This window comes from Tasmannia lanceolata, unplaced genomic scaffold, assembly GCF_043159265.1.
Source record: "Tasmannia lanceolata isolate RefF3 unplaced genomic scaffold, GAP_Taslan_0.1 ptg000016l, whole genome shotgun sequence".
Taxonomy (NCBI): domain Eukaryota; kingdom Viridiplantae; phylum Streptophyta; class Magnoliopsida; order Canellales; family Winteraceae; genus Tasmannia; species Tasmannia lanceolata.
In genome coordinates, this window is record NW_027518693.1 from 2,644,984 (window position 1) to 2,670,025 (window position 25,042).

Sequence of the window (25,042 nt, forward strand, 5' to 3'; positions counted from 1 at the left end):
AGAAGAGAATAGTAAATGAATAGACAGAGAAATGCAGGAAAAAAGGAAGTAGAACTCAGTAAGAATTCTTCATTCTAGCATTTTGGTGGTATTTAGTTTCGTTTCTCGTCAAGGAGTTTCAAAATTGGATTTACAGGTCTTCTAGGGTTACTTCCCTTTCATATTCTTCCAGGATTTCTATCGTTTAATAGCACTGTAAAGTGCCTGTCACTATCCAGGAATTGTCATTTTTCCATAGCTAGTTTGAGAGATTCGTTCTTTCGCTTAGGCTTTCCTATCTGGATATTTTAACTTTGCTTTATCTTCCTGGAAGTTTCTCTTTTCATCTGGATTTCTAGAGATCCTGGAGGCAGTTTTGGTAGTTTTCACATGATCCAATCATCTTGGAGTTTCAAGAGGTTTTGTTTAGGAGTTATTTAACTATTCGCAGTTTTGAAAAGACACGGGTGATAGTTTTAAAATATGGGTATAGAAGATGTAACGAATGCATTCTGTAGAATAGAGGAAAGGAATGCTTGGTTTCTACTGTAATTTTTTGATATTTTGGTTACTTTTTTAATTGGTATCGGGTATGCCCGTGCCAATTCACCTTAATATTTTGTATTGCAGGCTGGGACTCCCGGTCCCGAATGCTATCTGAATATTAATGAAATATGTCACTTTTCATAAAAAACATAAGGTGCAAAGAACATGGTACAGATATTAGCATTGATATCCAAATATTCATGCAGGAAATAATAATACCATCTCATTGCTCTTTTACTATATCAGATCCTCAGAGATCAAGATTACTTTTTCACTTTCTCTGTCAAGGTAACAGTACATAGATCATAGAAATCAAGGCCCTGTTTACATCACTTTGCTTTCAGATATTGCCCACCCCACCATGTTCTCAAGCTTCAACCCAATTTTGAACACATTCTCCAATTCATTTGCACAACAAATACATGCCATATCAAAGAGCAACCCCTTTTCAATCCAAAACTACCGTAGGTAGCTTTAGAGTTGGATACATTTTACACTTTAGTACATACTGAAATGAAAATTCAATGAACACAAAATTGCCAATCAATGTTTAGCATTCAACGATTGGGGAACATTGGCTGAAGCAAGAAATGGAGCATCAACAACTGTTGCTATGACATCCCCAATATTTACCTTGTCCCCGGCTGTACAGGCGCGCTTCTTTATATAGCCTAGACCAACATGTTCAGAATCTCTTCTTCCAATTGCATAGCTCGTGAGCTTACCGACCTGTTTAGGATTTTCAAATCTCATTCTTCACTATGAACAACAAAACATAAGAGTGACATGGATGGTTAGAACTTAGGGGGCTGTTTGGATACGTGGATTTTAGAATCCAGGTTTTAGTTTGAAAGCAGTGTAAAATTCGGGATTTTACAATCCATTATCCTGGATTTTAAGTAAGAAATCCAGGTTTTAGAAATCTCTCCCCCACCCTGAAATTTCTAAAACGACAATCTCCTATTCTCTCGCTCGACTGAGCGACGTAAAGAAGGGCGATATATCAGAAAGCGATGGACGGTCTCCTCCTCTCGTTCTCCCATCTAGGATTTTGAGGAAATCCAAGATTCTAAAATCCGCGTATCCAAACGACCCCTAAAAGTTAGATACCTTCTGACCGTCAACTGTAATTGGGCTTCCTGGTTCTGCTGGGGCAGATAGATGAAGGCCCCACAATCTCTGCTTAACCCCATCGTAAGTGACGAGTCTAGAAATGGTCTCTTGACCTTTATAGCATCCTGAGGAGATGTGTGTTAGCACAATAAATAATCAGAGCAGTTACTGTCATAGCTTAGAGAGGAGCAAGATACCTTTGTTCAGTGAAATGGCTCGCCAAAGACCGGCCTCTAGGGCATTGAATTCATTAGTAAGCTCTTTTTCAGGAGCTGGCCTTCCTGTACAAGTTAAATTGGTGTTAGATGAGTTATTTCTACATCCTCTTCTCATCTACCATTGCATCGTCTTATTTAAAAGTAAATCATGCATGATTGGCCAACAAGAGAGAATGTCTCTTGCTAATCGATCCCATACAATTGAGTGAATCCTTTGGCTACCAACTGGGCTTTGTAGTTCTCCATGGATCTATCTGCTCTACGTTTCATAGTATATACACACACTTTACCACATGTTTTTTTTGGAAACTCAACCAAGTCTCATGTGAATTGATTGCATTAGAAGACATCTCTCTAGTATATATAAATATAAGAATCCTAAACCAAAATTATCATAAAAAATCTTTGATTTTATAGGATTTATACCTAAATTTCCAACCAAAGCTGAAACATTTCCTTTTCCATGGTGATTGAAACCGAAACCGAAACCAAAACTGAAATTTAAAGCCTTGTACAAACCAACTAGCAGCAAACAAAGGACTGATTCAAGTGTATATCATTCTTTGCTTGTAGTATTAAATTTACATTCTGACTTAAATATTGCTTTACACAAAGGTAAGAGGTTGTGTACGGTTGCATACTCATCCCACGTCTAACTTTGTTACATATGAGTCGTTCTCTCCTTCCAACAGAGCTCTACCTTTCATCCATTGTTTAAATTAAATCGAGTTTCAAATGCCTAAGCTCAACCACAATCGAAGGAATAATTGAAGAGATGCAGACATTTGAAAAGAATCACATGAGACTTGGTTGAGTTTCCAAAAAAACATGTGGTAAAGTGTGTGTATATACTATGAAACGTAGAGCAGATAGATCCATGCAGAACTACAAAGCCCAGTTGGTAGCCAAAGGTTTCACTCAATTGTATGGGATCGATTAGCAAGAGACATTCTCTCTTGTTGGCTTGTTGCAAAGCTCAACTTAGTTAGAGTTCTTCTCTAACCTTGCAACAAGGAGCAGTCACTTCACCAATTTGATATGAAAAATGACTTCACGGCAACTTCCAAAAAGAAGTCTACATGGATATTCCACTACCTTTCCAGGTAAGGAGGAGAGAAAAAAAAGCATGTCGGCTGAAGAAAGCAATCTAAGGTAGGCTGAAGAAAGCAAAGGCTTAAAACACCACAAGCATGGTTTGACAAAGTCAATCCAGCTATGAAACAAATAGTGTTCAAGAGAATTTCAACATATCACTCGCTGTTTATCCGACGAATGGAGCACAATATAAGAATCTTAGTGGTATATGTAGATGATAGAGTTGTCACCGGCAACGACAACAAGGTCATACAAGATCTAAAAAATCATTTCGGGCAGACGTTTGACATTAGTGATGTTTGTCACATCTGAAATAGTCCTTGCAATTGAAGTGGCCAGATCTAAGCGTGGCATCTTCATATCTCAAGTTTGGGAGCAAAAGCTGGCAAATTGTTCCTTGTAATTGAACCAGAGACTGGACAATTAATTTTTTTTTGGGGAGGGGGGGATATCTCTGAATGACCCACGAATCTTTCAAAGACTTTTTGGAAAACATATTTATCCCATCATCACTTGCTCCAACATTGCGTTTGTTTTATGCATGGTTTTAAATTTCCCCGAAATGACAGAAATATTTCCATTTCCATCTCCACCGAAATGAAATCTACATGATTTCCTTTTCAACATCATTATTTCCTTGAAATTAGACCGAAATTCCCGAAATTCGACCGAAATGATCGGACTGACAAAAAAAAAAGGAAAGATGTTATTATTTGCATTTCATTTCATTTCATTAATATAGAGAATGATACTTGGAGGGGGGACTGGTCAGTGTACTCTTTCTACTTTATTACAATGTACTTCTTTATTGACTTTACAGTTTCAGACATGTGCGACAACGCATGCCACTAGACTGTCTTGCTTATGTGATGGTTTATACGTATGTATTTGTGCATAATTTCCTAAAGTTTCATCTTTAAATTTCATCATTTGCATATGTTTTTAAAAGATAAAAAAATTTCGTCATTTGCATATGTTTCAATACGTTTTCGTGATTTTACAAGACTTCCACCGAAACCGAAATGTTTCCGCTTCCGTGCCAACCTAAATCGAAATCAAAATCAAAATTTAAAACCTTGGTTGTATGGTTAGCAGATTTATACATTCTCCTCAAACTACGCACCTAGAAGCTATATGAGAATCCTATGGTACCTCAAGGGAACACAAGACAAGGTGTTCTATATGCTAGAAGGGGTCATTTGACTCTAGAGGTATATGCTGGTGCAGATTCGGCAAGCTCACACACTAATTGGAGATTTAGTAGAGGCTATTGCACCTTGTTTGGGGTATTCTAGTCACTGAGGAAGAATACAGTCATTGCGCATGCAAATTTTTTTTTTGCACACTAATTAGAGACCATAAGTTGCCATACAAACTCATAAAAGGAAAAGGAAACCTGGTTTGAATTTATAGATTTTAAAAAGTTTACATAATCAGGTAGATCTCAACCTACATACACTACTTAATAATATTATGAATACAAATGCCCCGCAACCCAACCATCCTTCTCTAGGGGATCTGTCTAAAGTTTCATCTTTAAATTTCATCATTTGCATATGTTTTTAAAAGATAAAAAAATTTCGTCATTTGCATATGTTTCAATACGTTTTCGTGATTTTACAAGACTTCCACCGAAACCGAAATGTTTCCGCTTCCGTGCCAACCTAAATCGAAATCAAAATCAAAATTTAAAACCTTGGTTGTATGGTTAGCAGATTTATACATTCTCCTCAAACTACGCACCTAGAAGCTATATGAGAATCCTATGGTACCTCAAGGGAACACAAGACAAGGTGTTCTATATGCTAGAAGGGGTCATTTGACTCTAGAGGTATATGCTGGTGCAGATTCGGCAAGCTCACACACTAATTGGAGATTTAGTAGAGGCTATTGCACCTTGTTTGGGGTATTCTAGTCACTGAGGAAGAATACAGTCATTGCGCATGCAAATTTTTTTTTTGCACACTAATTAGAGACCATAAGTTGCCATACAAACTCATAAAAGGAAAAGGAAACCTGGTTTGAATTTATAGATTTTAAAAAGTTTACATAATCAGGTAGATCTCAACCTACATACACTACTTAATAATATTATGAATACAAATGCCCCGCAACCCAACCATCCTTCTCTAGGGGATCTGTCTCTTCTCATATGATAGCAACAACAAGGTACAGCCAACCTTTATCTTGTCTGTCTGCTGTCACAGACACAGAGTCCAGCAATAACAAGCTTGTAGCCTCCAGCTCTTTATTGCTTGCAACGAGAGAGGATCATGTAGAGTAGCTGCTTCGCTATGCAAGATAACTAAATAAATGAATGCTAAAGAACGATAGATGTGGGACAATATATTACTCCAAACAGAAAGGAACACTAATGACAGTTCCTTTCCAACAAATCACCGTTATCGTTGTCCTCATCATCAAGAACAATGTCTGCTGTGTCGTTTCCTACCCACAACCTTGCTTCTCTCCACTTAAACCTAATCCTTAGATTTCCATTTGCATCTGCCCCCACCACCTCACCTTTGCTCACATATGTCTCCATTCCCGATCCCCACCCCAGTGTCACCAATCCCCTTCTAATCTTCACCTTCAATGCTCTCACCACCTCCCTCCCCCATGCCTTGCAGCCCATATCCTCTCAATGAAGCATAAAGGCATCCAAAGTTCCTCATCTCCTATCCTGTGCACCACACCAATACTCGCATGACTAACCTCTCCCCATTGGTACATCGGTTTCACCACTAATCCCCTCCCCTATGTGTACATCCTCTTCCTCGACGCTATCCACCTCCGCTAAGTCCAGCATCCAGGTCTTCAAGCCTGCCGGGCCATACATCCTCAGTTTTCCATTTGCATCTATTGCAAATATGATCCCCACACTTGCATGGCTGTTTCTTCAACTTTACCTGGTGTCCAATTAAAAGACCATCCACGCTTTCAATGGGCCATTGTACTATTGTTATGGACTATTGCTACTATGCAACCAATGAGTTTATGAGTGTTGGCTGCTGTCCCTCCTGAAGCTGCTGTAACATGTTGTCATTTACTACAACCATATGCTTCTGATTTCTTTGAAGATTGTGAACTGATACCATAAATGAAAGTAAGCCTATGAACATACACTTGTCATATGTACAACTTACTTCTGTTAGTACAGTGGGCCGAATAACCTCCTGTGGGCCCAATCAATAAAGGTTGCCTTGGGAGCCTGGGGAAATTAAAGTTGTTAGCTAACAATGGACCAGCTATAACTATGAAGACTGGATCCACAAAAATTGTAAGATCATGATGTTGTGGAATTTGTGGAACCGCATGTCAATGCCAATGTAATGTTAATGGATACCTCGAAAAAAACAGGTGGAAAAAAACACTGATTAATCAATCCATAGCCACCACATAAACAAAGGAATATTGATAAATACGATGAAAAAGTATCTTCCTGACACTAAAAGATCATATCTGCATCAAGTCCATGTCTGCCCATTTTGTATTCCTAAACATATATATTATTGAAATCGGCCATTGCAAGATCTGATCCAAAAACAAACTAACAAATCAGGAGCTTTAAAGGGAAGAACCCTAGATTTCACATGGAAACTCTAGAAGCAAGGTTTCCCTTCAATTGGTTACACAATGAAGTAACAGCCTAATATATGATAGTGAAAAAAAAAAGAAAAAAAAAACACGAAGGTTACGGGTTTTTCATCAAGAGGGGGTTTTCTTCCTTCTCTCCCAATAAACTGAAAACTACAAAAAAAAAAGAACCATGAGCCGGTCGCCTTGATATTCAGCCTTTTAATAAGAATCATGATCGAGCTTTGATATCAAGTTCAAAGGAAGAGATCAAGAAAGGGAAAAGTAGAGAAGGTAAAATATAGAAAGAGAAAAGTCTAATCTTTCAATCGAGGAGATTAGCCCCACATCGATTAATTTTAAAAACTGCTCTAGGGCTCCTAAATGTGTGAAGGGGTTTTGTTCTTCTAGCTTAGAAGAAAGTTAGTCAACATGTAGCCTCTAGTTCATTGGGGAGCCCCAAGCCTTCTTGGGATTAATTTTTTCCACTTTGATATTTTTGATATTTAAATGGCATACCTGTAGACAATATTTGTATTACCAGATAAACTTAAGAAGTTTCGTTTATTTAATAGACGAAGCTACCTTGCAGAAAGCAAAATATATCAAATTGGGAAGAGTATCAAATTATGATTAAGACATAAATAATTACAAGCATGCATGCCATACTGTATTTCTTTAGTTCGGCACGAAATATAGCATGCTTTCTAAAGCCTACAGGCATTTCACGTGCAATATATGATTGACAAGTTCAAAACCTTTAAGTACTCTTAATCTTTCCCAACAATGAGTTCCCATAGGTATAGCACCAAGGCTTATAAGTGTTTCCCAGACTGATACAGCGGCAGCTGGTGACAGCAACAACGAAAAACCTACTTCAGAGATAACATTGCCAACACCTACAGTTATTGGCATTCCATTCACCTGCACAGTGATAGAGAAAATTGATTCTTCTATGTGAACAATATATAACAAAATCTGTATTGAAAAATATTTTTAATTTCCCCTTTTTCATTTCTATCATACAAATTATTTACATTCCCATGTATTTAACAAAATTATTAGAATGGGTGTTTCCGAATAGAATTTCCATATTTGTAGACATGTGTGATGCTTGTATTAGAATAATAATTGGCAAGCAGAAAATTTCTTAGCATCGCATCCGATTCTAGAAATCCGCAATCGATGTTCTGTGAAAGGAACCATACATTCAAGAGCCTTTGGAAAAGAGATCATCCATTGATATTTGAAAATGTGTATAGCATATTCAAAACAGATCATCCATGGAAATTTTGAGATTTTATTGTTTATAAAAAAAAAAAAGCAAAATATCACGTTATTTCTGAAAATATTGAAGATATTTGTGGATATGGTTCCGTTATTGAATGGATGAATTAAAGCTCCCATTGCACGCTTTTGTCCTACAATGTTTTAAGCAAAGAGCACCAAATTAGGGTTAGATCCAATTTTTCATGCACGAACAAAACACAATGAAATCAATCATCACCTTGTAATGACTTGTCTCCACTTTTGATCAAGGTGTAGACTATACACTTTCACCAAATAAATGACAAGCGATCATCATCATTTCTAGTAAGCAAGCTATCTATGTATCAAGAAAAAAAAGTAGCATGAGAAGGGCTGTTGGAAGGTAAATTCAAAGTTAAGGGTATCTTTATAATTTTACATTGTTTCAAGTACATATATATGGGTCATTCAACCACTTTTGATGGTGGATGAAATCCTCCCTGAGGGAGTCGTCTTCCCTCCTTAGCTTCAACATTACTTTTGCACGCATTCCAGAACATGCTCCCATATAGGTTAACTAGTATTTTATTATCTTTGGGGTCATTTGAAGAGGTTTTATATGGTGTCTGCGCGTACAAGCAAGAACACCAGAAGAAAAAAAATTACATCGGGGCTCCCTTTATTGGAAGATCCAAATCATTCATTTGCTGGGACCTGACTTAAATAGGTCATTCCCCAAAATCATCCCTATAGGATGATCCTAACCATGCAACCCATCCTAACTATGCAACCCATAGAGGTTTAAAATGGACAGCATGGTATAGGATCCTCTATAGATCGGAGGGTCAGGATTATACAGGATTATACTTTTGAGAAGATTTTCGGGGAATGACCTATTTAAGTCGGGCCTATGAGTTGAATGGTTTGGATCATCTAATAATGTACGCATAATTTTTTTTTTAGGTGTACTTGCATGCAAGGATTGAAAGTTCGGTGGAAATTTCAGTTTCTGTGGAAATTTCAGTGCAATCTTATATTTTCGGCCAAAATCCGAATTTCGGTATTTCGGCTGAAATTTAAAACCATGCTTGCATGCACGTGGAGACACCGTATAAGAACTAAATGTAGCATAAAAATTATGACGACAAAAAACTAAAAATAAAAATCCCTAAAAATCCACCGAAGGAAAATTCAAGGTCAAGCAGGGTTGAAATTTCTTGGAATCGAAGAAAATATTTTATCATGGTAAATCTTTTCCATGAAAACAAAGTTTTTCAAATGCATAAATATCATTTTCTAAGGAAAAAATCCTTCAGAAAATTTATACCCTAGACCCAAACAGCCCCTTAAGTTCTCTCTTCATAAGGAGGAAGTATTTTGGTCATTTATCTAAGACACCATAAAGTGATTGCTAGTTCCTAGGAGCTCTCAGTAGTACACCGTTCTATGCAAGTCATGAAAGTCAACCATCATCCATTTTTCTGGTGCTCAATTCAAATTATTTGTGTTCGCTTCTACATGCAAGTTAATTTTCTTTCAAACACAAGAAATGCTTGAAACCTTAATATTCAAAGAAAAAAAAACAAATGATTGAAACTTTATGAATATTCCTCAAAAAATATCAGGCTATGTCATTGAGGCCATAAAGGAAGACTTTACCATTTTACACTGAAAATTTGGCTCATAGCGGATGAAATTATCCAACACAAACATTGAGTGGCTCATGAGCAAAAAAATAGGTCTCACACTGTCTAGAAATCCAAGCCGTTTGCTTTTCAGGCATTCTTTAGTAGTGTCACAATATGAGACAAGAAATGATAGAACGAACTTTTCTTGGCAAAACAAGAAACTCATAAATAAAAAACATAGGAGGTAAATAACGACCTTTGGCATGATAACAAAAAATCAATTTTTACGAAGTCAACAAACAATAGCCATAATTTGAGGACAACCCAGTTCACTTTCTCACCAAAAGACTTCTTAGATGTTATACAATAATTCTATCAATTTTCATAAGTACATATTCAAAAGGAAAACACTGTAAACTTCTAAGAAAAAGGATATTCCCATAATAAATCAAGACAATTTCATTCCAAATCATGCTTAGAATGATAAGTGTGTAAATTCAATAAGGAAAATATAATGAAAAAGTATTACTTGCAATAGCAAAGCTTACACTATAATGTCGATGTGTACCATATGGTTGTCCAATGAGATCGCTTAAGTTTAGCTCCTCCATTACCTTCAATATGTCACAATATAGTCATCGGAAATTCACCAAATTTGAACTAAAACAAAAGATGATCTCGAAATCAAAGCATAAAAGGAAAGAGTGACTTGTTTAGCATAAATTAATGCAATGACATACTTGGTTACTCTTAGGTCCGATGAGAACGAAAAAGCACGTTTGTTTAGTTATGTCATGAATTTCTACCTTATCAGCAAAGAAAATGTACCTAGAATCATGGAAAAAACAATACAATACATGACATCAGTTTCAAAAATATATACAGTCGATTATTTAAAAAAAAAACGGAATCATTTCAAGTCTGTATCACATGATGTAGTAAATCCATGGATATCTCCAAATCAATAAGAGTTATACAATATTTTTATTGGTAAAGAACTGTATTAATAATTAGGAAAAAGGAGGAGCAACCCCGCAACCGAGATGGACTGTACAAGGGAGACGAATAAATAAAGAAAAAGTACAACATTAACCCCCTCAAGGGGGAAGAAAAATATGTAGATCTCCAAGGCATCAATCGCCACCCCTTCCCTCGCTAGTCTTGAGAATCGCTATTGGATGATCTTCTTACATGGTGGAAGGATATTGGGGATCCTGCCATTCGGTCCAATCTCTCATCTATCCAATGGGCATACCGTCAAGGATGGGAGAGGCTTAACTTCAATCATTTATAACATTCAAGGAATCGCCTTCGACAATAACTTGATTAAGGATGTCAGGATCAATTAGTCCAATGCCTTGTAGTATCGCTCTAATTTCTGTCTCATTGGAATCTGCAAACCCAATAGGGCCTAAGAAAGCCCATTTTGTCGCACTGTCATCATCTCTCAGTCGACCACCCACTCCAGCTAGCCCAGGATTCCCCAAGCTTGAACCATCAAATTTTAGCAAGGTTTTAAATTTCGACCGAAATCCGAAATTGTGGAATTGGGTGAAATCAAAACGTTACAAAATTTCGACGGAAATTTCGATCGAAAATTCGTTTTCCCCGAAATTTAAGGGATGTCTCCAAAAAATCTGTTATTTATTTATTAATTATTTAATATTATCCCAAAATTTCAGCCGAAATGGCTATAATTTCAACGAAATTTTGTTCGGGATAAAATATTATCCAAATTGATTTGAAACGAAATTTCGGTTTCGGGGAGGACCGAAACGCATTCCGAAACCAAAATTTAAAACCTTGGCTTTAGGTAGCCGTGGCTAGGTGGATCCCGGCCTTGAGAAATAATCTTCATATGCTCATTGCTGGTGCAAACCTCTTTCCACCCATGCTAGACTCAGTGACCTTGTTTGCATATCAATACATCCATAATCTGACAAGCTATAATAAATTCATAGTGATTATGGGGACACTAGGTGTTCCACAAACATCCTAAAAGGAAAAATTATTAATTTGGCAATGAACTTATAGACACTAAAAAACATGGTTGAAAGACGGCTGATTTATGGCAAACGAAAAAAAAATTCACCGGAATTATTATTTTGGCTTATACACCAGAAAGTAATGGGACAAACAATTCCGATTATCTTCAAAGTAGCCCCTGCCCCCTAGAAACCGTGGAAGATTTCACAAGTCTTATACCACGTTCTAAATAAACCAATAATGGCATTTTCAATAACATCACTAGCTTTCCCATGACAAACCCAACCTTTCAAACCAGTGGCAACCAAAAGCTGCATAAGATGATAGTTATTGATTTTAACTAAGGTTTGGGAGGATTGGAAGAAAGAAATGCGATAGCTCAAACCATATAAATAACAGTCGCAAGTTCTTTTTCTTTAGCATGTCAAGTACTAATTTTGTTTGCCCATTCCTATCGAGATGATGCTGCACTATCATTAACCTGAAGGAAAAAAATAGTGCTCAGATTTACCATATTAGGGTTGAAAAGATTTTCGGGGCAGATGCTACAGCAGGATGTGTGGGGCCACCATACCTAGTGCCCTAGAACTTAAGATGTAGGTATGCAACTTTAGGACATAGTTGCATATCAAGCAAACCTTTAAAGAAAAACTAAGAATAATGCAACTATAAAGGAACATAGTAGAATATTACCAAGGTTTTAGATTTCAATTTCGGTGGGAATCTTGTAAAATCACAGAAAAGTATGGTAACATATGCAAATGATAAAATTTTAAGATGAAACTTCAGAAAACGCTAGAATAAGCACAAATACATACTTAGAAACCATCACATAAGCAAGAAAGCCATCCATAATGGCTTCATCACATCAAACATGTTGTCACACATGTAAGGAACAATAAAGTCTATAAAGGAGTACGATTTAATAAAGTATAAGAAAGTACAACGACCACAATCCCTCCACGAACCTCAACTCTATGTCAATATGACATAGAGATATGAAGTGGTATTGGTCCCATGCCGATTCAACACAATCCAGATATGGTATTATCTAATAAGAAACTATTCCAAAAAAAAAAGAGCAACGATATATTTAATAAAAAGATATATAAGAAATAATGTCACGGGCATACTTAGTAAGCATTTCAGTTATGCTTCTGCAGGTTATTGGTGAGACTAGCAATGCTATGGCATTTTTCTGCAAACAAAATAATCATTATTATAAACTCAGGACCAACTTGACAGAATAATTACTCATAAAATACCAATTTAGAATGACTGATGTCATGGTAAGAAAAGGTTACTCGTTTTTTTTTGGTGAATCGTAAGAAATGTTACTCGTTACAAAGACAACAACAATATTTGTGGAGAATTGTGGCATAGAATTACCATAACCCATGCATGGGCAATATCTATAGTGCGAGCTGTTGGAGTTACAAAAACAGTATCGCATCCCTGCATATTAGGATTGAAAGGACATATCAGTTAGTGTCACCACAACCTGGAAGAAACTAAAACAATACTATAGTAAATAAAAAATAAAAATAATAATTCACCTGCCCTTCACGGAGACACTCAAAATTTGCTGTGGTCTGGTTGTGAAGAAACTGAATTCGATCTTCTCCAGTAACTGAATGTTGGTTCAACCGACAATTTTCACAAAGCAGGAAATTATTTAAATTTTCTCATACTAATACATTGTTTTGAAAGATTCAATAAAAGTAATCTTATCTGAGTATCCTTGTCATATATTCAGGATACTTATTTGAAATTGTTCAACGTGAAAGGAAGATAGCAAAAGCCAACAGCACATAACAAGGTGTGCCGAAGAGAAGAAACGTGATCTTATTCCTCCACGAACGTATCTCTGACCAAAATTAATTAGTTCCTACGTGAACATACTTATTGGAACCTCATAATCCAAAGACCGGAAAATAATAGAAACGGTTAGAAATGGAGTTAAGGTTAGAGAGAGGAAGAAGAAGAGGAATGGAGAGTCTTCACTAGGGAGCTCCTCATGTAAATGATGTATATATGGGGCCAAATAGGGCAACATGTGCACAATGACTACAATACCCTCTACAGTACATATAACACCTAATCTACCCTTACATGTAATTCAACACCCCCTCAAGCTGGAGTGTATATACTATAAAACTCCAACTTGCTACAAAGAAAACTACAACAACCAACGAAAAAATAACAATACAACAAAAGGTAAACAATAATCTCATGCACACAGCCAGCTTGGTACAACACTCCTCAAGCCAGTGTCGTGAATACATAATGAAAAGAATAACAAAAAGATAGTGACGGCCACGAGAGCACAGCTGTGAGATCGACAGCCATCAAAACAGAGCAGCTCCCCCAGAATAAGCATGAAGGCAAGAGTAGTATCTTTGATGGGAGTAGTAGGAGTACTACTCTCATCTCTGGTATTGGTAGTATCTCTCTCCGCCTTGGACTTACCTTATCCTCTGTCCTGGGTGTTCCTAAGTCCCCATTCAGTTTACATTCTATTAGCCAAATTACGAAACATCTTCATTGCTCTGTTCCATTTTATCCTTCTATTGTTTGTTTCAGGAACTCTCGACTGGGAGAACGATTGGTTCGGGACGTGAGGTGAATGGGCTTTATCGTCTGGACCCTGCACTAGCTCGACGTCAAAAATGCCTTTCTTCATGGTGAGCTAACTGAGGTTGCCAAAAAGTTACACTCGGACCTTTGGAGTTGATTACACTAAGACCTTCTAACTAGTCGCAAAGATTCCTTCTGTTCGGGTCCTCATCTCCCTCGCCGTCAACCAAGGATGGCCCCTGCACCAGCTCGATGCCAAAAATGCATTTCTTCATGGTGAGCTCACTGAGGAGGTTTATATGGAGCAACCTCTTGAGTATGTTGCTCAGAGGGAGAGTTCTCCCCAGTGTGTCGCTTGAAGAGATCTATCTACAGCCTAAAATAGTCTCCTCGAGCATAGTTTCAGAGATTTAGTGATGCTAACATGCGATTTGGCATGAAGCAATGTACAATTGATCACTCGGTCTCCAACCATCAGCCTACGGCTGGATGTGTTCTCTTAATAGTTTATGTTGATGATATTATCATTACTGGAGGTGACTCAGTGGGGATGCAGAAGCCGAAGACCTTATTGCAGGAAGAGTTTTCCACCAAAAACCTGGGCCCTCTTAGGTACTTTCTTAGCATTGAGGTAGCCTATTCCACTAGAGGTATCTCCCTCTCACGGATGAAATATGTGTTGGATTTACTTGATGAGACAGGTTATCTTGGAGTGAAACCTGCTTCTGTTCCCATGGACCCGAATGTGAAACTTCATCTCGAATACGGAGATTTATTAGATGACCCAGGTAGGTATAGGAGGTTAGTTGGCAAGCTCATATATCTCAAAGTCACTCGTCCAGACATATCATTTGTTGTTGGAGTCGTTAGCCAGTATATGAGCTTCCCCTATACTTCACACTGGGCAACAACACTTCAAATTGTTAGGTACTTAAAAAGTGCTCCAGGACGAGGCTCATTGTTTAAGAAGCATGGTTATAAGAAAATAGAAGGGTTCACAGATGCCGATTGGACAGGATCTCTAGCTGAAAGGAGGTCTACCATAGGATATTGTACCTTCTTAGGAGGCAACCCAGTGTCATGGCGAAGTAAGAAACAAAATGTTATAGCTAAATCCAGTGCATAAGCCGCCGAATATAGAGCCATGGCCGACACAAGTGGAGAACTCTGTGCTCACTTTTGTCAAAGATCAGATTCCCCTTTCCTCTCCTTCTCAAATGTATTGTGACAATAAGGCTGCAATCCATATTGCCACAAATACAGTCTTCCATGAGAGGACTAAGCACATTAAGGTAGATTGCCACTTCATCCATCAAATAATCCACAAGGGAGAGATATGCATAGAGTTTACTAGATAAGTGGATCAACTAGTTGATATGTTGACCAAGCCATTAAGCAAAACTAAGTTGAATGACATTTGTAACAAGCTAGGAATGTTTGATATATACATTCTAGCTTGGGGGGGAGTGTTAGAAGGTGTCTATGTGCCTAAGGGCACTTTAGTCCTTATACTCTTCTCTTTTATATAAATACATAAGTGAGGGGGAGCACACCCTAACTCACTCTTTCATCTTCCTCTTCTCTCTTCTCATGGATTCTAACAGTTTTGATGTCACAGTCTTTGAGGGAATCCATTCTTTTATGCCCTTGGCAAGAGTTGGATTCTACTTTGCTAGATTGTTCTTAGGGGAAGAATTTGTCTGTTTTTGTCCCTCTTCCTATTGTTTCTGACGATCCAAGTACCACATAGGAATCTTTAGTTCAGCAGACTACGAGGTCACTCCAGGTATATTCCCGAGGACCACAAAATATATTTTAGACTCTTCAACAATCTCCATCTTGCTCTAAGGGTCCTCCTCCGACTATTCCCATCGCTTTGTGTAAAGGAACACATTTTTGCACGAAACATCCTATTGCTGATATTGTTTCTTTTTTATATTTGTCACCCTCGTTTTGCGTTTTTGCCTTGTCCTTGTCTGTTGTTTATCTTCTTAGATCCTTTCACTAAGCCCTTCTCCCAGATGGAAAAGTGCAATGGATGAAGAAATGGATGCATTACATCATAAAACAAGTTAATATAAAGAACTAGGTTTAATGCTTTTGTTCAACTATAACTTAGAAAGAAGCCTGACATTTACAAAATCAACACCGTTTTTTATAAAATTGTCTTCCATTGATATATCTATATGACAAGCATCCATAACATAAGATCAAGACAACATATACCACGTGTAAAGTTATGTATACAGAAATTATGTGCGATTTGTATGCAACACATCAACCACACACCAACGCACACGCCACATCTTAAATAATGGCTGTGCTAGCATGGTATTAGCATTTACCAGAATACAATGCCTTTCATACCATTCCATTCGTGCAAAAGTGGATTTTTATTTTTTTAAAGATGTTAATATATGGAGATTTATTGTTTCACAAGAAAACCATTACACGTCCATTATAGATCACTTCATCAAAAAATAACCCCTATAAATAACAAGAAACGATTCAATGGAGAACCAGATAGGTTTAGCAATCAAAAGGGATACATTAGAAGATCTATAAAAAAGTTTAATGAAGAAGAAGATACCTCTAATCCGACCAAAATGAGAAAGGTCCACTACCTAAGATAATAGATACCATGGATGGAATTAAAGCCAAATTAATAACCAAAAAGGTTCAGCTACTCAAAAATAACTAGGGTTCAAAATAATAGTGTCCCCAATTCAAATAAAACATAAGCATAACTTAGCAGACATTGCAATTCAACTCATTCCATTGTGATCAATATTGAGAAGATAAAAGATAATTCAATCTCAATTTAAAATTTCTACATGTTAGTAAAAATTCTTGTGTGCCATGCACAAGCTCCCATCAACTACAACACAACTCAACTCAACTCAACTAAGCCTTTATCCCAAACTAGTTGGGGTCGGCTAATGATCCTTCAGAAAATTTTCATGAAGAAGGTGACTCTGGAAAGACCTTGGCATGCTAATTTATGAATGGCAAATATATTCTTTACATGTTAGGAAGATTAGAATGGAAACATACATCTTCACATGCGAATTTATGAATGACACATATATTCTTTACATGTTACGAAGATTAGAATGGAACCACACATCTTCACATGCGAATTTATGAATGACACATATATTCTTTACATGTTAGGAAGATTAGAATGGAACCACACATCTTCACATGAGAATTTATGAATGACACATATATTCTTTACATGTTAGGAAGATTAGAATGGAACCACATATTTTCACAAGTCTGTTAAAAGATTCCCTCCTTTCGAGATATGCATCAAAATCGCATGAATACGTAGTAGTAACCCAAACAATGTGAGGTGTATTTATTGTGCCGTTGCTGGTTGCCTGGTTCTATGAGTTACATGGAAAATGAATCAAAGATTGAATAATAAATAGTTTAACAACATTTACACCAAAAATTTCGAATAGCATAGCTTTGACCAAGAAAATAGTTACCATGCTTGTTAAATCGTTTTGAGTTGCACTGTAACTCCAGCATTCAAGTTAAATCAATTGATCGTTGATCTTGATTAGTGGTAGAATGCGAATCTTTTCTTAACTTTCTGGCTCAAGCATAATTAGATTGTAAATACTAATTACTTAAGTAATCCCAAGCCTTCTTACCTGTCTTAAACTGTCCCATTAAAAATAAGTTGATGGTTTTAGGAAATGGCGATCCACATCAAATTATTCATGTTGTCAACTCTCTAATCTGCATATTGCCCATGGATTTAAATATCGGTTTCGGTTTCGGCCTTGGCCAAAAGGCCCAAAACTAAAATTTCGGCCGAAATCCGGAAAAAAAGTATTAATTTATTATTTCGGTAATTTCGGCTGAAATTTTTGAAAATAATATATTTTTGAAAAAAAAATCAATTTGGGAAATTTGGGAAAAAATTCGGATTTCAGGAAATTTCGGCTTCGGACCCAACCGAAATCGAAATTTAAAACCATGATATTGCATAATCATCATCATTCACAAACGGTTCCAAGATTGAACCATCTACGTATGTAATAGACCTCATCCAACCAGAAAGTTCATCAAAATGGACCAAAAGTTACAGATCTCATCGTGAGGTTTGACTTGAGTAGTTTGAATAGTGTTTGAAACCAATTCATTCAACAAATGAAATCAGCTCTGAAAGCATCCCTCATTTCATATGCTCGGGACATAAAAAGACAAATTGATGCTATGAAATGCTTTCAAAGCACATGAATGCGAAGAAATACCCAAACATTGAGAGGTGTATTTATCATGGCATTGTTGGTTCTAGAAGTTACATGGGAAATGAATCGGAGATTAGACTGCTAATGAATAATAAATTGTTCAACAACATGTACACCAAAACTTCCATATGGTATGGATTTGACTAAGAAATCAGTTATCATGCTTGTTAAATCATTTTGGCCTGCACCAAATCTCCAGCATTCATGTTAAATTACAAGATCATTGATCTTGATTAGTGGTAGAATAGAAATATTTTGTTAGCTTAGGCTCAAGCATAATTAAACAGCTAATACAAATTACTTAAGCAATCTCAAGCCTTCTTAGCTGTTTTGAGTTTCTCCAATTTAAGATCAATCAATGGTTTGAGGAAATGGTTATCCACATCAAAATATTCACATTGTTAACTCTCTAATCATGATTTATCATAATCACAATCACTCACACAACATTCTAAGACTGACCGAACTGTGTGTGTCTTATAGACTTCATCCAACTAGAAAGTTAATCAAAATGGACCAGATGTTATAATTGTCATTGTCACTCTAAATGTTATAATTTAGAGTTATGATTATAGCTTGAATATACTTTGAAGCCAATTCATTCAACAAATAAAAACAGCTCATAGAGAGACAAAAATCAAAGGAAGAACTCAAAGCACTTCCAAACAGCAACCAAAACCATGGATTTAAATTTCGGTTTCGGTTTTGGTTTCGGCCTTGGCCGAAACCGAAATTTCGACTGAAATTCGGTAATAAAAAAAATTTATTTTATTAATTCCGAAATTTCGGCCGAAATTACCGAGATTTCGGAATAATAATGAATTTATAAAAAAAAATCAATTTTTCGAAATTTCGGATTTCGCGAAATTTCAGTTTCAGTCCCAACCGAAATTTCGGATTTCGGCCGAAATTTAAAACCATGACCAAAACACAGAACAGAGAAGTGATGAAGATTAAATAAAGGTGACCGTTCACAATATCACACATATGGATGGATGGTGGTCACAAATGCTGTGGTGAAATCATCACCACTCACTGAAATAAAAAACATATCATGTGAGCCTTGTCTTCAAACAATTCTTAAGAAAAAAATGGCTTATGTCCCCACCCTCTACCAAAACTGATTTTTTTTTCAAATTTCGGCCGAAATCCAAACCAGAATTCGAAATTTTTAGATTCCGATCGGATTTCGCAAAATTTAAAACAATGGTTGTGAGGTCTACCAAGGTGACAAAAGCACGGGAGCTAAAAACCAGGATTTCAATTTTCACTGTCAATTTCATTGAAAATAATGAAATGAAGAACTCTGGAGGAAAACACCACAAATGTCAAAACAATAGAACAATCCAAAACCATGTCTCTCCCTAGCCTGTTCCATTGCGCTGATGTCAACATAAACATGCGAGCATCAGCTCTTTTTTTCTTTTCTTTTTTTGAATGGTATATGCGAGCATCAGCTATACAGTTGTAGATTTCAATCGTATGAATAGTGATTAGTACAAAAGAATTCTGTCCAGTAATTCACTCTTCGGCAAGTTTTCTTCCTCCAAGTCCTCATCGTTCCTGCTATTTCCCCTCTTCTTTTTATTCTAGTAGGATGTGTTATCCATGCCCCGGGATGCCCTTGCCCTTGTGAATATGGACGATTATATACACCACGACTTGGCTTTCCCTTGTATTTATAATAGTGACTTGGGCCAATTACAAGAATACCTCTTTTGTATGGTACATTTAGTTGTCCATGCCCTGGGATACACTTGTGGAGTATAGACGATTATATACATCACGACTTGGCTTTCCCTTGTATTTATGATAATGACTTGGGCTAATTACAAGAATACCTCTTTTGTATAGTGCATTAGCTAAGAGGCATGAAAGGAAAATCCTACCTAATTATATACACCTAGATGTGTATATACACTTATTTACAAAGGCCATTGCATGTAACTTATATACACCTAATAATGGCCTGTCTAAGTCGTGCATGTTCCACAACCTTCACCCATGATATCATAGGGAATTAGAAGCACCCTTCAGGGGCTTTGGGGGCATCTAATGCAGCAGATGCTAGCAATTGACCAAATGCTCCAGTGTCTTACGCGAGCACAATGAAATCTGGCATTTCAGGCAATGATCAAATGGGGCTCTCTCTTAAATTTGAGATTGGGGCAGATGGAGTGGATCTATCCCTGAGGAAACTATTGCCCTGCTGGGAAACAGTTGAGAAGATGTCCAACAGGGGAATTCTCCATGAACAGACCAAGATACGGCTTCTTGTCCGGTTGGATGGAGTGTTTTTAAATGAAAAGTTTTGATCTCGCGATGGTAAAGGGGCTCTTCTTACTTAGTTTGAATCCCAGATGGATGCTGATTTCTCATATCTAAAGGACGCTGGAATAGGGAAGACAGACTTATCTAACTGGAAATGGGAGGGAAAGGACCATCTTGCTTTGTATATTTCATGAAATGAAATTGAAGCCCTAAAAGTGGTCCAGAAAAGTTCCGACTAATTAGGAAACCAATGGGAGCCAGCCCCATATACATCTAGAGAACAGTTCCGAATATAACTATAGAAAACTCAAGAAACAATCATAAATCCAGGGTTTGGATATAAGAGCGAGGATAGGGGTACAGAAGGTCTTGCAATAGTGATAAATACAGTTCTGAGCCACCAAAACTCATAACCTGAAAAAAGTCGAAAACAAACTAAAAAGTCGATAACAAACTCAAAAGCAAAATGATTACAGTGTGTACTTGAGTTTTCACCAAACTCAATAAGCACTTTCTTGTGTTTGATCTTTGAAGTTTAAAATTTGCATAAAACTTACCTTCAGTTAAAATTTAATATTATAATTTAAGTTATACTCTGTATCTCAAATCAGTACTGAAAAAGTTGAGTCAAGTTGTCGAGTTGTCGAGTTTGTAGACTACAATGGACAAAGCAACAGCAAATGACAACCATTTAGTCTTCAACAATTAAATTGTTTCACAGAATTTTACAGCATTCCAAGAAGACCATATATCCCAGCCTTTCCCTTGTATAGAAGACTTGTTTTTAATGAATAGCAAACAAAAGTGAAAGCAATCACAAACCATTTAAGCAAAAAAATTCGAGCAAAAACATTGAAAAGGAGAAATACTGAAACCCACCACAACCCCGTCATCTGCTGCCTTTAATGCCAAATCATCATTTCCAAATGTTTCAACAGAGCCATCTTGTAAAGTTTTTGCTCCTGCATCTGTCATTGTTTCCTACATTGAAATATAAAATAAATTTGATACGCATAACAACATCGATCATAATTGAGAGAACAACAAGCACGAAAGTCAAGAATCCATATTTGCATGGTTTTGGCTTTAGTGATTACCAAACCTACTGCCCCGTATGGTAGCTAATACGCTTCCCTATGTTATCTTGGAGTACTAACGTGCTCAAAAAAAAGGCATGAAATTCATTAAACAATACAGTTTTTAACAATATAAAATGTATAGCAGTAACTAACAAATACCAATTTTCCAAACAGCATTTAGGTAAAAGCTCCGAAGACAGTGGCGATGATACGAATACCAATTTTTAAATTAAGACCCATAACGAAAAGGAAGAACATATAACTTATGCCAAAACCAATTTGCCAGGAAGGGATTTACATAGACGTTCCCATAATGCTGCCCACTACTAAGAATTGCTAAAAGCAGCAAAGAGGAGAACAATTAATTGGAAGACAAGCCCACCCATTAAGGGTGGCAAACCTACTTTGGAACCTGGATCCAGGAGATAGGAGCAGATTCATTTTCGTTATACTATGAACATGGATATATTTTTTTTTAATTCAGGAGATAGGAGCAGATTCATGCATTACGGACTCATAAAAAACTAAAATTTGATGGCCCTAGCTTTGAAAATCCGGGGCTTGTTGGGGTTGGAGGGATTATCAGAGACCATGTGATCTGGAGAAACTGACACTTTCAAGTGATTGATTCTTCATAATATGAGATGTTGGAGTTGAGATGTGAAGTAAAGCTCCTTCATTTTTGTGGACCTTGCAATCGTGGAGGAAGACTAGTTTAACGTTATCTAATGGCTTCAATCGACACCATACCTTGGAGATTTGCGGATGACATCAAAGAAATGCTAGATTGCACCAAGAGCATGGTTTTAAATTTCTACACGAAACGATCGAAATGTTTCCGATTCCATCCCATTGAAATGCATACCTAAAGAAAAACCGTAAGTGCACAAGTGGTATACTATATCAGTATGTATTACATAATTATATTTATATCAATCGCATGTGACATGTTCTGTATGCACTATGTATAGATATTTATATAAATTTTATTTGAAATGTCGTATGTATTGAATTACCAGACCTACGCGACAGCACGTGTCATGGCCGTTTGATATTATTAAATCATTATGGATAGCTGTCTTACTTATGTGATGATTTCTAAGTGTGTATCTGTGCTTATCCTAGCATTTCCTGAAGTTTCATTTTAAAATTCAATCATTTGAATATGTTACAATACGTTTCTGAGATTTTATAGGATTTTCACCAAAATTTTCAACCGAATCCAAAACATTTCCGTTTCTGAGGCAACCAAAACTGAAACTAAAACCTTGACTAAGGGCCGCAAGTTCCCTTTCCAGCATACTCTCTGATCAGCTAATTCAAAGGATGATGATCTTGCATGTGATGGAGTTGATGGAGAAACCGAAGTAGTTAAAGACCCTTACCCTCTTTGAGGTTATGTGATACGACAGCCATTTTCTGTTTTCCTTTTCCTTCTGTTGGATCCATATCGTGATCGGCCATGGGTAGGTAGCTGTATTTCTCTTGCTACATATATTTATTTATGATTGTTCAAAAAAAGATGGCCTTAGTAGTTAGTACCATCTCTATTAAGAATGATGTATTCAAGGTATACTGCAATAACAACCATGCCTCATCTCCTCCTTTTTCTGAATACAAGATGATCCGCATACTCCATTAAAGCCCAATTTCGAACAAGGAATGACCATACCTCTCTCTCTAACCAGGCGAACTGAAGTTCCCATTTGAGTTGAAATTACAATGCCTTCTGTTAGGTGTGTTCTTGCATAAAAGCCGAATTCTTATTTTCTAATAAGTGTTGCACATCTTCAATGGAGTCAAACTTAAGTATGCTAGAATGCCTACGCAACCAGGGTCTTTCAGTTGTAATCAACCCATTTCTAATAGTTTGATAATCTAGTCTTGATGGCAAGATTTTACCAACCAGGAGACATCCCTGAGTGTCTGTTTGGTTGCACAAAAGTTGGGATGGCTTAGGGGTTTTGTCGGCATGTGGGCATGAGGGTGCCTCGTCAGCAAACCACCCCCTGTTTGGTTGTCAATATAGCATTAAAATCCCTAGAGACTACCAGGGATATCTCCTTGTTAATCATTCCTTTCTAGTGACGTGTCCAACAAAATCTAGGCAAAAAACCACCAAAATGGGTGTTTTTGCTTGGATTTCTTAGGAATGATGTGAATACTACTTTACAAGGATGACAACCAAACACTAATTACCACTATTCTACAAGTTAAGTTACAGGGAAATCCAAGCTTTTCTCCCCATTGTGGACTACTTACAACATTCCTCTACGAGGTAAATAACTGCAACCAAACACAGAAGATATAGGGCCTCTTTGGATGATACCTCTAAAACTTATTTGAATATAATATTACATGCAAATGGTTTTGAGGTTAAATATAATTATTTGCGAATAACAGTTGCAATAGCATTAGAAATGATATAGAAACAATATTGTTCGTAAACAATGGTCAATTTTGGTGCCATCCAAAGAAGCCCTAACTCTCCTACACGGTTTCTATATGGTCAGGGGAGCAAACACCACCATTGACTCCAATTTCTGTGTAAGGTCTTATGTGGGCAATCATTGATCTAAGATCGACGGTCTAGATTGAAGAATTGGATTAAATGTGAAAGGTATAAGGGTAATCAGTGCATCTCATCTGTATTGAGACATGAATGATTGGTGTAGCCCTAGATTGAAAAATTCCCTAAATGCATTAACCCTAAGGTTTATATTTGTTTGTCAGATGGAATTTCATAAGAAAATAAATATATACATACGAGGATGTCGTGGTCGATTGGTGGAGGAGTGAGGTGGAAAGGCAGAGCAGAAGCAGAGACAAGGGGAGGTCGATAGCCCTTTGTAATGTTGGAGAATGAGAGAATTCGATTAGGGCCATTTGGAGCGTGTGATTTACACGTGGGGAAGAAACGTGGTGGGTTTGTTGCAGAGAGAAAAGCTTTCGTTCCAATGAATCCAGTGCAAGAAGAGACGGACGCCATGGACGTACGGACAAACACTCGGGGGCTACAAAAACGGTAATATCTGAACCCACCCAGACCAGCATTTTACACGACGAAGCATAAGGTATGGCGCACAAACGTGAAAATGGTGGGAGCCACACGTGTCGTGTCATGTATCCTGAGGTGGGTCCCATAACTACTAAAATCCTTCCATCTCCTCTGAAAGTTGAATCTTATTATCTCTCACCACTGTAGAGAGGGAAATTATGTGATGTTGGATTTTTAATCCAAATGAATAGTTTCAAATATCGACCTAGGCTCATAGGGCTGCCACTACAGTCAGCACATAGATGGACGAATGAGTTAGTTTCTATGAACTAAATCTTCATATTCCATTAAATGTGACTATTAGTGGTGTGCTTTGAGTGCTCTCATTAGTTGTGACCTTTGGTCTATCCCATTAATGGAGACTCTCGGCTTGCTCCCATAGTCCCATGTATGGAAGAGAACA

The 25,042-nt window shown here is 37.1% G+C and overlaps 1 protein-coding gene across 1 annotated transcript; it reads right to left on the reverse strand.

Annotated features, from left to right (window-relative positions):
- Window positions 1-722: 722 nt before the first annotated feature.
- On the reverse strand, window positions 723-24,663 carry LOC143847784 (Glycine cleavage T-protein family). Its single transcript, XM_077356548.1, has 12 exons — window positions 24,349-24,663; window positions 21,382-21,483; window positions 16,557-16,590; window positions 12,946-13,019; window positions 12,779-12,844; window positions 12,523-12,587; window positions 10,144-10,231; window positions 9,952-10,017; window positions 7,286-7,451; window positions 1,836-1,919; window positions 1,636-1,763; window positions 723-1,254 (listed from the first exon to the last, which is right to left on the reverse strand). The coding sequence occupies exons 1-12, from the start codon at window positions 24,568-24,570 to the stop codon at window positions 1,069-1,071; spliced, it is 1,281 nt and encodes a 426-aa protein (XP_077212663.1). The 5' UTR covers window positions 24,571-24,663; the 3' UTR covers window positions 723-1,068.
- Between the last annotated feature and the right edge of the window lie 379 nt (window positions 24,664-25,042).